The sequence below is a fragment of the Microtus pennsylvanicus genome, chromosome 2 (assembly GCF_037038515.1).
Source record: "Microtus pennsylvanicus isolate mMicPen1 chromosome 2, mMicPen1.hap1, whole genome shotgun sequence".
Taxonomy (NCBI): Eukaryota; Metazoa; Chordata; class Mammalia; order Rodentia; family Cricetidae; genus Microtus; species Microtus pennsylvanicus.
Genome location: NC_134580.1, coordinates 4017264 through 4032537, shown reverse-complemented (window position 1 = coordinate 4032537; position 15274 = coordinate 4017264). Strand labels below are relative to the sequence as shown.

The 15274-nt window shown below is 49.4% G+C and overlaps 1 protein-coding gene across 1 annotated transcript; it reads right to left on the bottom strand.

Moving 5' to 3' along the window:
• Positions 1-355: 355 nt before the first annotated feature.
• Positions 356-12555, bottom strand: Gli4 (GLI family zinc finger 4). The gene is made up of 4 exons (XM_075959534.1): positions 12136-12555; positions 10941-11080; positions 8800-8883; positions 356-8137 (listed from the first exon to the last, which is right to left on the bottom strand). The coding sequence occupies exons 2-4, from the start codon at positions 11041-11043 to the stop codon at positions 7218-7220; spliced, it is 1107 nt and encodes a 368-aa protein (XP_075815649.1). The 5' UTR covers positions 11044-11080; positions 12136-12555; the 3' UTR covers positions 356-7217.
• Between the last annotated feature and the right edge of the window lie 2719 nt (positions 12556-15274).

The window sequence follows — 15274 nt, the reverse complement described above, 5'->3', positions numbered from 1 at the left end:
AACTTTCTGGAGTATGACAAATCTAGAACCAGATAATATGCAGCCTCTTCACTGGGGGTGCAAGGGGATGAAGAGGCAAATGCATAAGAACTGAGCCCGCTATGTTTAGAAAATAACCAGAATCAGTTTTGTAAGGGAACACAATGACAGGCTCCTATACCAGGATGGAGGGCAGCATAGCTTGGAGAATTCGGGCACCTCTGGGCAGGCTGACTGTCATCTGCTCCACACGCACCCGCCCAGGAACTCCATTCCATGGTATTCTGGCTGTGGGCTCAGCCCCAAATGACTCTCAGGGTTCGAGACCCCCAGGAAAGACCACAGACTCAGTCCAGATTATAATTAGTTAAATTTATTGATACTGCTAGCAGGACAGCAGTCTCTGAGCCAGCTAGAGACTGCTGGGTGAAGGGGGTGAGGGAAGGATTCTTAAGGCAAAACCCACAAAAAGACCTTGAATATCTGCACACGCAAGCCAGGAGCTGTTCTGCTCTGCCAAGATTAGGTAGCCAGGGAGAACTCAAATAGTCCTCGCATGTCTGCATAAGCAGGTCAAGAAGCCAAAGAGCAGTTAGTCATATCATGACACGTAGATGTCACGGCTGTGCACTTTTGGGTGGAGGTCACTGCGTCAGGGTTACTGGGAACTTATCTTCAGGGACCGGAGTCAGAGACAGATGGCTGGTGGGTACCAAGATGGATGCCTAGCATAAAAAGGAGTTTTTTTAGCCACCACATTACCCACTAGCTCCTTTAGAAAGAGTTGGGGAACTGAAATTTAGGGCTCCTGGTATCTCTAGTGTTTGACATGTAAAGCAGCAAGACAAAATAAACACCACAGTAAAATCTGGTAATCCTGAAGTCAGCCATCAGTCAGATCTCAGCCCCCATCTTGAGTAACCCTTGTTAGTTTGGTTTCTCTGTGTAGCCCTGGTTGTCTTGGAACTCTGTAGACCCACCTGCCTCTGCCTCCTGAGTGCTGGGATTAAAGTGTGTGCCACCACCGCCTGGCTGAGTTCCCTTTTCATAACTCTGATTTTAACAGGTGTTTGCAATATCAGAGGATCCTGGAGGCCAGCACCACACAACTTTGGTGTGCTAATAGGCATCATAGGTAGCCATTTGTCCCTTTTGCCAGAGAAGGGAAGTGAGTCCTTTCAGTAGAGGGGAACTAGTTCCTTTTGGATCTAATGTTCCAGCCTTCTGTTAATGAAAGGAATGGTGTACTCTTTTCTGTGACTGCTTTTCAGCTAAAATTGGGAGGAAGGCTGGGAAGCTGGTCAAAGGCTGAGGGGGGAGGGTACATCTGGTTTGCTGCCCAGGTTCTGCTGGACCATGTGGAGATGCCAAAGTGCAGGTAGTTTTGGAGCAGTCTGGAATGCTCAAGCTGGTAGGAAATTTTGTTAGAAACATCTGCTTTACATCAGATTTCGGTAAGTCCAGGGCTCTTAGTAACTTCGGAGCAGTTTGCAGTCTGTGGTTGACTGGAAATCTGCTGGGACAGATGCAGACTTCAGGTGGGGAAGCTTAAGTGGTTGACGGACGGGAGTACTTATCTGAAGTGTATTTGACAGGCTGATCTAAGGTGAGACTCTGAAGTGCACATGAATTTTTTAAGTTTACAAAAAGATGAAAGTTTTAGGTATATTAGCATCACCATCGTTTGCATTCCATTAAGATCTCCATTGTATAAAAAGCAGCGCTGTCTGTGAGCAGCTGGAGCAGACCTTTGAGCTATAGCATGAGCCCTCCCTCTGTCCGGAGGGCTGGATGTGTGGTCAGCACAATGAGAAACTCTAAGTCTAAACTCAGAAAGCAACAAAGGACACTTTAAAAACTGAGCTTGTGACGATGATAATAGTAGCAGTGCTTTTCCAGAGCTATGTTAATGTTCTTCAGAACGCCCGCTGGTTACTGCTAAAACACTGGACTTCTGAAGTCCTAGTGCAACAATAGCATAGCACGAAAGGAATCTGAAACTTTAACAATTTTTATATACTTTACTTTTTGGACTTTACAACTTGCATTTGCACACCTTAAATCACTTCCTCAGACCTTGCAGCTTGCGCTTACTCGGCTTAAGTGACTTTCTTAGACCCCCCACAGTTCATCTGAGCTTTCGGATCCTCAGACCATACGGCTTGCGTTTCTAAACCCTACATCATTTCCCTGGACCCTCGTAACTTTTACAAACTCCAAATACTTTTTCCATCCAGTTATTTACCATGAGACATAGGTAGCTAATTACTGAGAGCAGTCATTGAAAAGCAAGTTTTGCTGGATGGTAGTGGCCACACCCGCACAGGCAGATGGATCTCTGAGTTTGAGGCTAGCTCGGTCTACAGAGTGAGCTCCAGGGCAGCCAGGGCTACACAGAGAGCCCTGTCTTTAAAAAAGAAAGAAAGAAAAAAGCAAGTTTTAAAAATAAAGGAATAGTAAAACTTACATTGAAACCTGTTGTGAGAGTTTATTTCTTTTAGTGTGAAGTTTGCCATTTTTCAGGAGATTTAGTAGCTCTAGAAAAAGCAAGGCCTGAGTTTTACATATCAAATGGGCTGGCTAGGCAAGTACAGCTGTGTGTGTGTGGCAGAGTGGTCTGAGTGTTTGATGGAGGAAGGTCATTGGTTAATAAAGAAACTGCTTGGCCTGATAGGTCAGAACATAGGTGGGTGGAGTAAACAGAACAGGATGCTGGGTAGAAGGAAGTGAGGTCAGACGCCATGCCGCTCCTTTACAGGGCAGAAACAATGAAGCTCTGACCCAGGATGGACATAGGCTAGAATCTTCCTGGTAAGCGCACCTCGTGGTGCTACACACATTAATAGAAATAGGCCAAGCAGTGTTTATATCAATACAATTTGTGTGTTGTTATTTCGGGGCATAAGCTAGCCAGGGGGCCAGGAGCCGGGCAGCAGGAAAGCAGGCCCGCAGCTCCCTTCAACAAGTGGTTGCTGTTGTTGAACTGACAAAGTCAGACATAATCAGAGCTCTGATAAGGCTAAATCTGAGCAAGAAGTGTTATTCAAATGACCTCTCTATCAGTTAAAATAACAGTTACTCACCACCTGGGTAGTTACCCAAGGCTCCTCCACGATGATCTGGATGGTTTCATTAGGGGCAGAGGTCAGGGTGGTGTCAGACTTTGCTGCCACACCGGGTAGTGTTGTGGAATATTATTTTAACTGGGCAAAGATGGGTTATGTTTGTTTATGTGGCAGAGTATTACTTTAACTGATAAAGATGTGTTACTTTTGTAACTGCATTTGTTTGATTATGTAAAGATGTGTTGAATTTGCTTCACCTTGCCTGCCTAAGGCACCTGATTGGCCTGATAAAGAGCTGAGCAGCCAATAGCGAGGCAGAGAGAGCATAAGCGGGGCTGGCAGCCAGAGGAAATAAATAGGAGGAGAACTCTAGGCTCTAGAGGAAGAAGTAGAGAAGAAGAAAGGAGATGCCCGGGGTCAGCCAGACACAGAGAAAGCAAGAAAGTAAGAAAAGGTAAAAAGCCCCAAGACAAAAGGTAGATAAAGAGAAACAGGTTAATTTAAGTTAAAATAGATAGCCAGAAACATGCCTATGCTAGGCATTTAGAACTAATAAGTCTCTGTGTCATGATTTGATGACTGAGAGACATTCCTGTGGATGAGGAACTTGAGAGACTGGCCTCCCTTGGTAAGGCAAAGTGGGGCAGTCAATTCTCCAGCGTCCTATTTGTGCATGGTTCAAACAGGATCCTGGAGGCGCGGCAAGGCATGGAACAATTATTTGTGCAGTGGTCGGTGTCCCCATAATCCAGGTGGACGCCTCAGTGCCCCACCACAGTCTTTGGAGGAGACCTTAGGGCTGTTTCTAGGAGCTGGCATTTTTGTCTGGTATGGGAAGTTTTTCTTATTAAACATCTTAAATGCTATATTTAACAGATCTCTGAGGGGTTTGAGGCCATCATCTAGTCTATTTGGTTACATGATTTTAAACAAACTTATTTTTTAGTTACTTTAGGCCTAACCTTAACAATATATACACAGAAGGTTAAAAAGCTGTCTCTGTAAATGAATTATACTTTAATTAGCATGACTACAAGCATAGTTCTGGGCACATTAAAGAATTTAGTCATTTATAGGGTGGCTGACCATTAACCTGCATTCTTAATTATCTTCAGAAGTTTACAAGTTAGCAGTTTTTACAAGATTAGGATTTTATAGTTTTATCCTTGCTTAGTTTTATCCTTAAAGATTTAATTGAGGGGCTGGAGAGATAGCTCAGTGGTTAAGAGCATTGACTGCCCTTCTGGAAGCCCTGGGTTCAATTCCCAGCACCCACATGGGAGCTCACAATTGTCTCTAACTCCAGTTGCAGCGGATTGGACACCATCACACATACATGCAGCAAACCACCAATGCATACAAAATAAAAACAAGTAAGATTTAATTGAAAATCCTTTAGAATCAAAATAAAACTTTAAACCATAAATACAGTCCACAGAGAGATTGGGAGACTTACTTTTCTTTTTTTATCTTTATATTACAGTTTTTTTATATGACTCTATTTACTCAAATAGCTAATGCTTAACGAAGTTAGCAAAGACTAGGAGGCTAGACAAATACCTCTAAGTTTCTGTTAAGCTGCGTAGACCTTTATAAATTAGGAATTTGAAAATCTTAATCATTAAGTAATTTTTTGCCTGGAATTTTACATTCCCTGCCCAAAAGTCTTTACAGATCCTGAGGGAAAGTTTGCATTATATCAAGAACTCTGACTTTCCATGACCTTGAATGGGGGAACGTTTCTTTGGTAACAAGAACCAAGAAAAGGAGAAGTCAGAGCTAGGCATCTGTAATTACATATAGTCATCTTAATTTTTTTTTTTTTTTTTTTTGCTTTTTCGAGACAGGGTTTCTCTGTGGCTTTGGAGCCTGTCCTGGAACTAGCTCTGTAGACCAGGCTGGTCTCGAACTCACAGAGATCCGCCTGCCTCTGCCTCCCGAGTGCTGGGATTAAAGGCGTGCGCCACCATCGCCCGGCTAGTCATCCTAATTTTTATAAAAATCTTTTATTAAAAATGTAAATAAAAATGTAAACGAGGAACCACAGTACCAAATAAGTATACCATTTATTGTAAGAAGTTTCTCCTTAAGGGGTGTTAGGCAGTGTCTGGACCTCTGCCTGGTGTGTTCCACAGCTTTCCCTCTGCTGCAGAGCTGGGCCCCATCCTTATTCCTAGTTTTTAGCCCGTACACCCTGGCTTTCCCAGAAAACCTTGGAGCTTCATGCAACTTAGGGCCTACTGCATAAATTAGGAGGGAGGAGCGACTGGATGCTCAGATGAAGGCCCAGTGACCTCGTCTATCTCTTCCTTTTTGAGGAATAGTAATAGTTTTCGGGACAGGATTTCTCTGTGTAGCCCTGACTGTCCTGGAACTGGCTCTGGAGACCAGGTTGGCCTCAAACTCAGAGTTCTGCCTGCCTCTGCCTCCCAAATGCTGGGATTAAAGTCATCTCTGCATACCTTTAATACTAACGTTCAACATGCCCAGCTCTGATGATTTGAAGCAGGCATATCTGGAGTTACCAGTGAGAGATTGTAGACAGGGCTTGATTTTACTATATAATCAGTTTGTGTGTGTGTGTGCAGATGGAAGCAGACAACCTAAACAGCTTCAGAAGTATCTTTTTATAAACTCAACAGGTTGCAGAATTTAAGTATCTGTAATCTAGAGGCTGTTACACAGGAAAACTGTAAAAACAAGACTTCTGTGGGAACTCAGAAAACATTGACATCAGCTTGCTTTTGTTTTTTTTTACAGATTTGATTTTGTTTTTCAAGACAGGGTTTCTTTGTGTAACAGCCCTAGCTGTCCTGGAATTAGCTCTGTAGACCAGGATGACCTCAAACTCACAAAGACCAGCCTGCCCCTGCCCCCCAAGTGCTGGGATTTAAAGGTGTGCACCACCACTGCTTGGCTTGTTTTTTACAGATTTTAATTATAATCTGCATTAGGTCTGTAGTCTTTTCCTGGGGTGGGGGGGTGTCCCAAACTCCATAACATTTAGGGGCTCATTCAGGATTCCTGGAAGACCCCAGACTCAGGGCCAGGTGAGGCCTGGGAAAGCCTGAGACCAAGCCTGTCACAAATTAGAGTCACTAGTTGAGGACAGACCCTAGACGGGGGCAAGTACATTGTGGACTTGGAGGCCTAGGGGAACCCCAGACTGTGACCACTGAGGATTTGTAAAAATTGCCAGCCAACACATATTTGAAACGCAGACCCATCAGTGAGTTGTTCCGTTCTGGAAGTCCTGACATTTGGGGAGACATAGGGGAGATCAGATGTGATCATGGACCCAGTCTCCAGGGACAGAATGGGAGATGCCCTCCTGTCCCCTGGTTCTAGCACATGAGTGAAGATGGCCACCACATGTCTGTGTTTCTCTGGTCTCCACTTGGACGTTCTGACTTTTTTAATGTTGTTTGGTGGATCTGTTTTCTGGCGTGTGTTGGAGTTTTGTTGCAGACATGGGAAACCAAACCACGCAGATTCTCCCTCCCCACAGATTCTCACTTCTGGAGCTTGGTTTCCCTGATCCCTTCAGGGGCTTGCGCTGTCTCTTGCTTGGCTTCTGTTGTCTCTAACCTTGGCTAACCACTTGCCTTTCCTCATCTCGCCCCAGGAGCTGCCTGCCCTTTCTGTCCTCGCCTGCTCGTAGGAGTCTGCTATTTAAGTCCCACAGGTACAACAGGTTTATTTATTGAAACTGCTAGCAGGACAGCAATCTCTGAGCCAGACTAGAGACTGCTGGGTGAAGGGGGTGAGGGAAGGATTCTTAAGGCAAAACCCACAAAAAGACCTTGAGTATCTGCACAAGCCAGCCAGGAACTGTTCTGCTCTGCCAAGATTAGGTAGCCAAGGAGAACTCAAATAGTCCTCGCATGTCTGCATAAGCAGGTCACAGAAGCCAAAAAGCAGTTAGTCATATCATGACGCGTAGATGTCACGGCTGTGCACTTTTGGGTGGAGGTCACTGCGTCAGGGTTACTGGGAACTTATCTTCAGGGACTGGAGTCAGAGACAAATGGCTGGTGGGTATCAAGATGGATGCCTAGCACAAAACAGTTTCTTTAGCCACCATACTTGGACACAGGACATGTCCTGCCATGTACCGGTAAAGCATCCCCATCAAGAGGAGCAGGTTCACCCACAAATTTATTGGGATGTGCACTACTCATGGTAGTGCACCCTCTGGTGCTGGATGAGCTGGGAGCTCTGGCCAAAAGCCTTGCCACAGGTGCCACAGGCGAAGGGCTTCTCACCCGTGTGAGTCCGTAGGTGCCGGAAGAAGTGTGACCGACCTCGGAAGGCCTTGCCGCAATCTTCGCACTTGTAGGGCTTCTCGCCGGTGTGAATGCGCTGGTGTTCGATGAGCACAGAGCTCCAGATGAAGGCCTTGCCGCACTGGCTGCAGACATATGGCTTCTCCCCGGTGTGCAGCCGCTGGTGCCGCACCAGGTTGGAGCTCTGGCTGAAGGCATGGCCACACTCACCGCACTTGTAGGGCTTCTCGCCGTTGTGGATGCGCAGGTGCTGTGTGAAGTGTGAGCTGTGGCTGAAGGCCTGGCCGCACTGGCTGCACTCATAGGGCTTCTCTCCAGTGTGGATGCGGTGGTGCTGCATGAAGCCCCACCAGCTCCCAAAGCGCTTGCTGCACTCGTGGCAGGCGTAAGGCTTCTCCCCGGTGTGGATGCGCTGGTGCTTCAGCAGCAGAGAGTTGTACTTGAAGCTCTTGCCACAGGCCTCGCAGCGGTGTGGCTTGGCGCCCCGTGGGCCGGCCTGCCGGCAGCTGCGCCCCAAACTACTACCCAGCTCGGCAGCCTTCTTGGTGCTGTCCTCGGTCCCTTGGGCTCCCTGTGGCACGAGCACCATGTGCCAAGTGTCCCTTTTCTGAGAGCAGGGCAGGGTCCCTGGAGGCAGGCCTGCTGACTGCTCCACGGTACATTCCTCGCCAAAGCTGTCCCCACACTTAGACATGCTGGGGAGGCTCTTCAAGAGGCCCCTCAGAGCCCTTCCATCCGAGGCCAGGCCATCTCCAGGACTGTGGGCACTGAGAGAGGCTGGAGTCTTCTTAGGCTCCCACTCAGAGTCTGAAAGGAGAAATGGCAGATGGCTCCCAGCCTCACCCCTACTGTGGCATTCTAAGAGCTGAGGCCAGGGAAAGCCTGAATGGGGACTATTCAGAGGAGGGAGAGGCTGGTTGGTGAGAGCGTGCCTAAGGTGAGGGATGGGGGTGGGCCAGAAGACTTATAAAGCCGGTTTCAGGTGCAGCTGGGCCCCTTCAGCTGGAGGTCCTGAACCTGGGCAGGAGCCTCTCCGGTGGTTCACTACACCTGTGATGCCTCTCTTAGCTGGGAGAAGGAAGTACAGGTTGCTACTAAGGGTTAGCAAGGACCTGGAACTTACAGAGCTCTGACAAGTAGTCCTTCAGGCTGAAATGCTGGGCAGACACTCATCTGACCCCACAAACCTCAGGTGATGGTAGTGTCTGAGGCCGCTCTGCCAAAGGGATGGGGTCTGGATGATCCTAGGATTCACTTTTCCTATGGAACTGACCATGGCCTCAGTATCACAGACACAGCCAAAGCCCTGTCCACCCAGCCTCTGTGGGCAGACAAAACTGGGAGCGAGGCTTAAGCAGAGTCCCAGCAGGATGGCCCTGACCCTCAGCAGGTCCAGGGAAGTGATGAGGGTTACATCCAATTGGGGTCTCCTAAGGCTGCCTAGGGTGGGACAGGGGCTGCTCACTCACCAAGCCAGGTGTCTCTGCTGACCTCCACTTCCTCTATGTCTTGAAGGTCCAGGTCTGCTGCCTCGGGACTGGAACGGGGGGAGCCTGGAGGCAGGGGACCAAGGCTCATGCCCCACCCTCCAGAGGGCGGCGTTCCTGACCCTTCCCTCTTTCCTGTACCCCAGAGTAGGACTCCAAGGCTCTAGGGCCAAGACCCTGACACACAGGACACCCCTCACCTACCCAGCATCTTCCTGTGCCCTAAAAGAGAAGATCAGCCCAATGTAGTGCCAATGCCCTGGCTTCCCCATTGAGGGAGCCCTCCGGAGGCCTGCTTTGGAACTCATCCTCCCTCAGTTCTGTAGGTGTGCACAAGTGGTCCAGACGACTCCTGTGCTCATCCCATGCTGGCTGGTGTCCTGGCCGACTCTGGTCTGGCTTCCTGCCCACCCTCAGTGCTCACTGCACTCAGTCCTGAAGCTGCCCCAAGGCCCCATCTTCTCCCTTCTCAGCACCACAAGCCAGCAGTGGCTCCTGGTCTGTGTCTGCAAGTTCAGAGCAGTCCTAGGACTGTTTGTCCCTGACAGCCAAGCCAGGCCTCCTGCTTGGAGAAGGTTAGCCAGGGTGGTTTGGAGCCTTTCCTGTAGGTCCCTGGCACAGGGACCCATGTGTATTGTTTGCTTATGCTTTTCCTGTGTTCCTCACCTCACGCTACTCCCAAAGGAAAGGACCTTGAAATGACTGTGTGCGAAGGTGACTCTGCAGACTGCTGGGACCTAGATGTCCTGGATGGGCCTCTTTGGGTGCCCAAGATTCCTAAGAGTCCTGAGAACTGCAGGCAGGTTTCAGAACATTAGATCTTCTCTGGTAAAGAATCTGGAATGAGCCTGGAGTGGTCTAACACATGGTAATCCCAGAGACTCAGGAGGCTGAGGTAGGGAGACCTCAAGTTTAAGGCTCGCCTGGGCAACACTGTGAGATCTCTGCCTCAATGAAAACAAAAGACGCCAAACAGAAAATGGAATCCATGGGCCTCCAGCACTGAAGCAGCAGCAGAACAGGAGCTCGGGCTCAGTTCTACCTGCGCTTGCTGGCAGCTAGGAAGCAGGCAGAGAGCCCACCTATCCCTGTATATCTGGGCAAGGGATGACTGCCATTCCCTCATCTGCCTCTGACCCTCAGGGCCTTCCCAAGCTCCACTAGGACTTGGTATAAAAAAAAAAAAATCTTCCACCAACTATACCTTACCCAGAATCCACGTTTGCCCCTTTGGGTCCCTGTTGTTCACAGGCCCACCAGGAACAGCACAGTGCTGTAAGGCCCTGTCCAAGAATTGTCCTTGTGACAAGCAGAAGAGTCCTGGAGCCAGGCAGCAAACAGGACAGGGCTTGGGGCTCCTATCTGGTCTTGGGTTGACCACTGTGGGTCCTGATGGAAGTGAGATCTCTGTCCTTATCTGTGAGTGCCCATCCATAAGCTGCGGTTGGTCTCTGGCATCACCTAAGAGCCTGGCCCAGAACACAGCTGCCTGCCCTCCATAAACTTCAGCTTCACTGGATCAGCCACCACAATTCTAGACCTGCAGGAAGAGCTGGTCCCACGTGGGCTCTTATCTTCACTGGCCCTACCTCATGGGAGCAGTGCGGCTTCCTATGAGCCTCAGGGATGAAGCCTCTGGACGATATGACCCCAAGACCTGAGGTGTGCTCAGTGGTATGACAGGGTCAGGACCCCTTCTTACTTTGGCTTTACCAGTTGACTGATGAGGCCACCCCATTGGCATGAAGCAAGGGCCGCAGCTCTGTCCCTGCAAGTCCTGAGGCAAACTCATCCAAACTGGCCAGACAAGAGTCCTGTCTGTCTTCCTGGCCTGGAACATGATGTCAGAGGGAAATCTTCTCTTCCTAGCACAGGGCCCATGCTGAGGCCACTGTTCCTTATATACTGAGGAAGAAACATCCAGTGGGCTGTTCCCAGGGAGTTAGAACATGGTCACAACCACTGCTGCAGACCATCACTCCCTTAGGACTTTTCCCAGAGGCCCAGCACTGAAAGAGCTACCCAAGTGGGCCCTCTCTTCCTTGGTTGGGCAAGACCCAGGTCAGCCCAGTCTCATGGGGGTAGAGGTAGGGCAGAGGGGCATAGAAGTCTGGGGCAAATACCGTGAGGATGCACATGGTGCTGGTCTCCAGGTGTTCCTGGTGATGACAGACTGCTGGGTGACAAGACAGGAGTGGACTCCTCAACATCCTCTAAGGTTGCCATCTTCCTGAGACCTGCTCAAGGAGTATGCACCTGGGACCTAAGGAAAATGAAAGCCAAGGTAGACGAGGGGATGGAGGCTGTGGGTGGAGAAGAACATCACGTCTGCTTTCTGAGCAGCCCTTGGTGATTCTTAGCTTGTCTACTTAGCACGAGAAGGTTACCAAGAAAAGGCAGGTGAACTCCTGGGGAGCTGCAGGGCCTGGTACAAGGGGCCTGCTTGCTTATTCGGTGAGAAACCCTCATTGGTCCTAGAAGCATCATCAGCAAGTCAGAGTGGCCTAGAAGCTCTTCTCAATAAAGTATCCTAAATGTTCTTCCCAACATAGCCTGCAGAGAAAAGCTTGCTTATTCTTCCAGAGAGTGCTCCTGCACCACAGTTGGGGCTTTGGGATTATGAGGCATGAGAACTCTATATCTTTTTTATTTTTAAACTCTAATTTTTAAAGGGGCGACTCATGAAAATAGGAAGGGATACATTCCCAGAGGGAAAACTTTTCCTCAGATCCTAAAGACCCTGAGGTTGTAATTCCCAAGCCCAGATTTGTGTGTGTGTGTGTTAAAGGCATATTGGCTGAATGCTTGCTTAGCATGCGTGACGCCTTGAGCCTATCATGATTAGTCCCCAGCACCACAAAAACTGTGTGTGGTGGAGCATGCCTCTAACTCCAGCAGTTTGGGAGGTAAAGGCAGCAGTTCGAGGGCATCCTTGGTTACACAGCAAGTTCAAGGCCAGCCTGAGCTACAGGACTCGAGAAAATTTAAAAAGGGAAGATTTTTTCCTTAACTTGGTTTGCCATAAACGAATGAAGCCCAAAGAGAGAGGCCGGGTGTTCTTCCACAGTGACACGGGCAGAAAGGATGACAGGGAACACAATACGGGGCGAGGAGCAGCAGCACCCGCCGGGAGAAGGCGGAGGCGCTGGGTGCCGGCGCGGGGCGGACGCTGTGGCACCATCCTGCCGGGTTCCCCAGGTTGAAACCACGCAAGGTCAGGGGTCGGAGCTGACCGGAATCTCGGCAGAGGAAGCAAGCGGAGAACCGCGCGGATGATACGGGTCCGGGATGGACCCACTGGGAGGGGCGATCACTCACCTTGCGAGCGGGAGGAGACCGCCCGCGCGTTGGCCGGAAGTGCTCCGCCTCCAGGAGTCCCCGCCCCCAATTCCGGGACGCTCTGGACCCGGGAGGACCTCGCCTTGGTGGTCTCTGGGGGGCTCAAATCCTTTATTCTGTGTAGCTTCTCCTCGGATGGTTTCTGCTCTGTGGCCCAATAAAGACCCATCTGGAGAACCTTTTCAAACCAGCCGAAAAGCCCGGCAGAGACCCTCGTCTCCGCGCGAGAAAGAAGCGTCAGAGCCCGGGCGTTGGGCTGCGGAGAATTTCGTATCTGTACTGGAATTGGCCCCAACCAGGACCTCACACTTTGTTTGAGACTGCAGCTGACCTTACACACAGCCTTGCAGACTTTGTCAGGGGTGCGTCCTCGCATGTGGTTGTAAGAATTCTCGCTGCGATTTCGTAACCAGCAGCAGCATCAGGACCGAGGAACCTGCTGTCCCTTGTGACTGAGCTACTGCCAGTTATGGAGTTCGAGATCACGAGGGAAAAGACCTCCAGACTTAATTCAAATTATAATTAAGCATTTTTTCCCCCCGAGACAGGGTTTCTCTGTATAACAGAGTCCTAGCTGCCCTGGAACTCGCTTCGTAGACCAGGCTGACCTCGAATTCACAGAGATCCATCCGCCTGCCTCTGCCTCCCAAGCGCTGAGATTAAAGGCATGTACCACCACAACCTGCTCCAAGCAAAACATTTTAATGCTGCTAGCAGGGCCTCAGTGTCTAACCTAAATCAGAGACGTGCTGCCCAGAAGCGGGCACAGTAAGAAGGGATTTAAAAGAGAAAAACCACAAGAGCTAAGTCTTGTTCTGCCAGGATTTGATTAGATGGTCAGAGTGACTTCAAAATAGTCCTTGAATGTCTGTATAAGCACATTACAGAAGCCAAACCAGCAGTTAGTCATACCATAGCAGGCCGATGGGGGAAGGGGTGTCAAGGAGTCAGGGTTGTCAGACAAACAGCTATTAGGTTGGATGCCTATCACAAAATGGAGTTTCTTTAGCCATCACACCAGGCACTTGTGATCCCTGTGGTTAAAGTGCGAGGGTCTCCACTCCCACTCCCACCCAGAGAGATTCCCCGGAGAGATATTAATCTCACAGCCTTCGCACTCAGATGGTTGATGCAGAACCTCCAGGCTTGGTGCTTGGATTTACAGCCTTAAATTGCAAAGTAGTAGGAAAGGCCCCAGCTGGGTTTATTAGGTTAGAAAAATGGGACACACTCCCTTTGTCCACTCAGCAGAACGCTACCCAGCTGGATTTGATCCCAGCTGGGCCCCTCGGGTGTGTTTGGGAGTGCAGAGCAAGTTCCATCTCACCCAGCCGTCACATGAACTCCCTAAGCTTCCCCAGGCAGGAGGGCTAGTTAACCCCAGAATCCTTTATATGAGGTTCTGGGAACCCTTCCTGTACACACGACTGGTCAGTGTGTAACAGGCCTCCAGACCTTAGCACAACTGAGTCCGTGATGGAAGCACCATTTCAGAACACAAAATTAAGTACATAGACACTACCCACCTGCCAAAACAAAAGCAAAGATCTAATCCACCAAAGGCCATGCTTCTGGGAAAGTCTCTATTTAAATGCACTAACTTTGCTTTTTGGCTTCTGTAGTTCTGCCTCTGGCTTCTTGTTAACTGAAGTGTGTCAATCCAGAACATGGCTTTTGTGCTTAAAAGCCCATCCCGAGAAAGACACAGGCTACCCTGGAATCCTGAACCCCCAGTGTAGTCATCAGGTTATTGGCTTAAACCATCTTCAAGCAGTCTTCCCGGGTGGATACACCACGACATTTCCTGAGGTCCCACAGAGATTCCCAGGGACCAGACCAAGAAACATTGGGGGTCTCAGATCCCCTCAGAGCCGAAAAGAGTGCAGTGACCAAGGAGCTCCTACAGGATGGGAAACCTGAGATGTCCCAGGTCCCTGGGACTCCCTTTGATCAGTCCCTGCCTAACGCTGTCACTGGTCTGTCACCTCTGGGGTAAGACTGGTTAAGAAGCTTCTGTTTGGACATATAGGAAAGGTCGGACATGGCTGTACCCAGGATGCATGTGAGACATCACTGGATTCCTCCTGGCTGTTCAAGCGTATGAATGTGTGGTGGCCACTCCTGGTTGTCTTTACTGTGTGTCTGTGTGTGTGTGTGTTTGTCTGCCTTTCCATTGCTTCTGACAGTTCTGTTTCCCCACGTTGACCAGTGGCTTTCTCTGGTGTAAGACACACACACACACCTTAAGAACTGTGCCTCTTGTCGGGGACCCAATCCTTTTGGTTCTGCCAGGTTGCCCAGAGAAACCAAAACAAAACAAGAAAACAAAAACCAAACCCTCCGTCTGTCCCACTTCCAGAGCACTGGCTGGTTTGTTTCATCCTTGAGTCCTGCTCAGGATATCCCTGCAGAGGTAGGGAGCCTCCCGCCCCCCCCCCATCCAGGGCCCCCTGCCGTCAAAGCAGCAAGCACATAGGGAGGGGGAGATAGTTTCCCTGAGATACTTTCCCTCTGCTCCCCAACCTCTTCTTCTTGGGTTTTTTTTTTTTTTTTTGATTTTGAGACAGGGTTTCTCCATAGCTTTTTGGTTCCTGTCCTGGAACTAGCTCTTGTAGACCAGGCTGGCCTCAAACTCACAGAGATCCGTCCGCCTCTGCCTCCCGAGTGCTGGGATTAAAGGCATGCGCCACCATGCCCGGTTTCCCCAAACTCTTCTAAGCAGCCCACAGAAAAGGTAAAAAACGAAGCTCCACTCCTTCCTCTTTCATGATTTAAGTCTCCATTTCAACCAAAAATCATCATTCTCTGGAGAAAAAAAAAAAAGACTGTTTCCAGGCTGGGAGCAATGGTTGGGGGCCAGTGACTGCTGGACAATGCAGCCTGGTAAAGCAGATTTTTCCCTTCTGTTCAACACTGATCAAGGAGATTTTAAACACTGTTCACCAGGTCCTTTTGTTTTGGTTTTTGTTTTGTTTTTCGCAAGAGGCTTTCTCTGTGTAACAATCCTGGCTGTCCTGGAACTTGCTTTGTGGACTAGGCTGGCCTCGAACTCACAGAGATTTCCTGCCTTTGCCTCCTGAGTTCTGGGATTAAAGGTGTGCACCACCACCACTAGGCA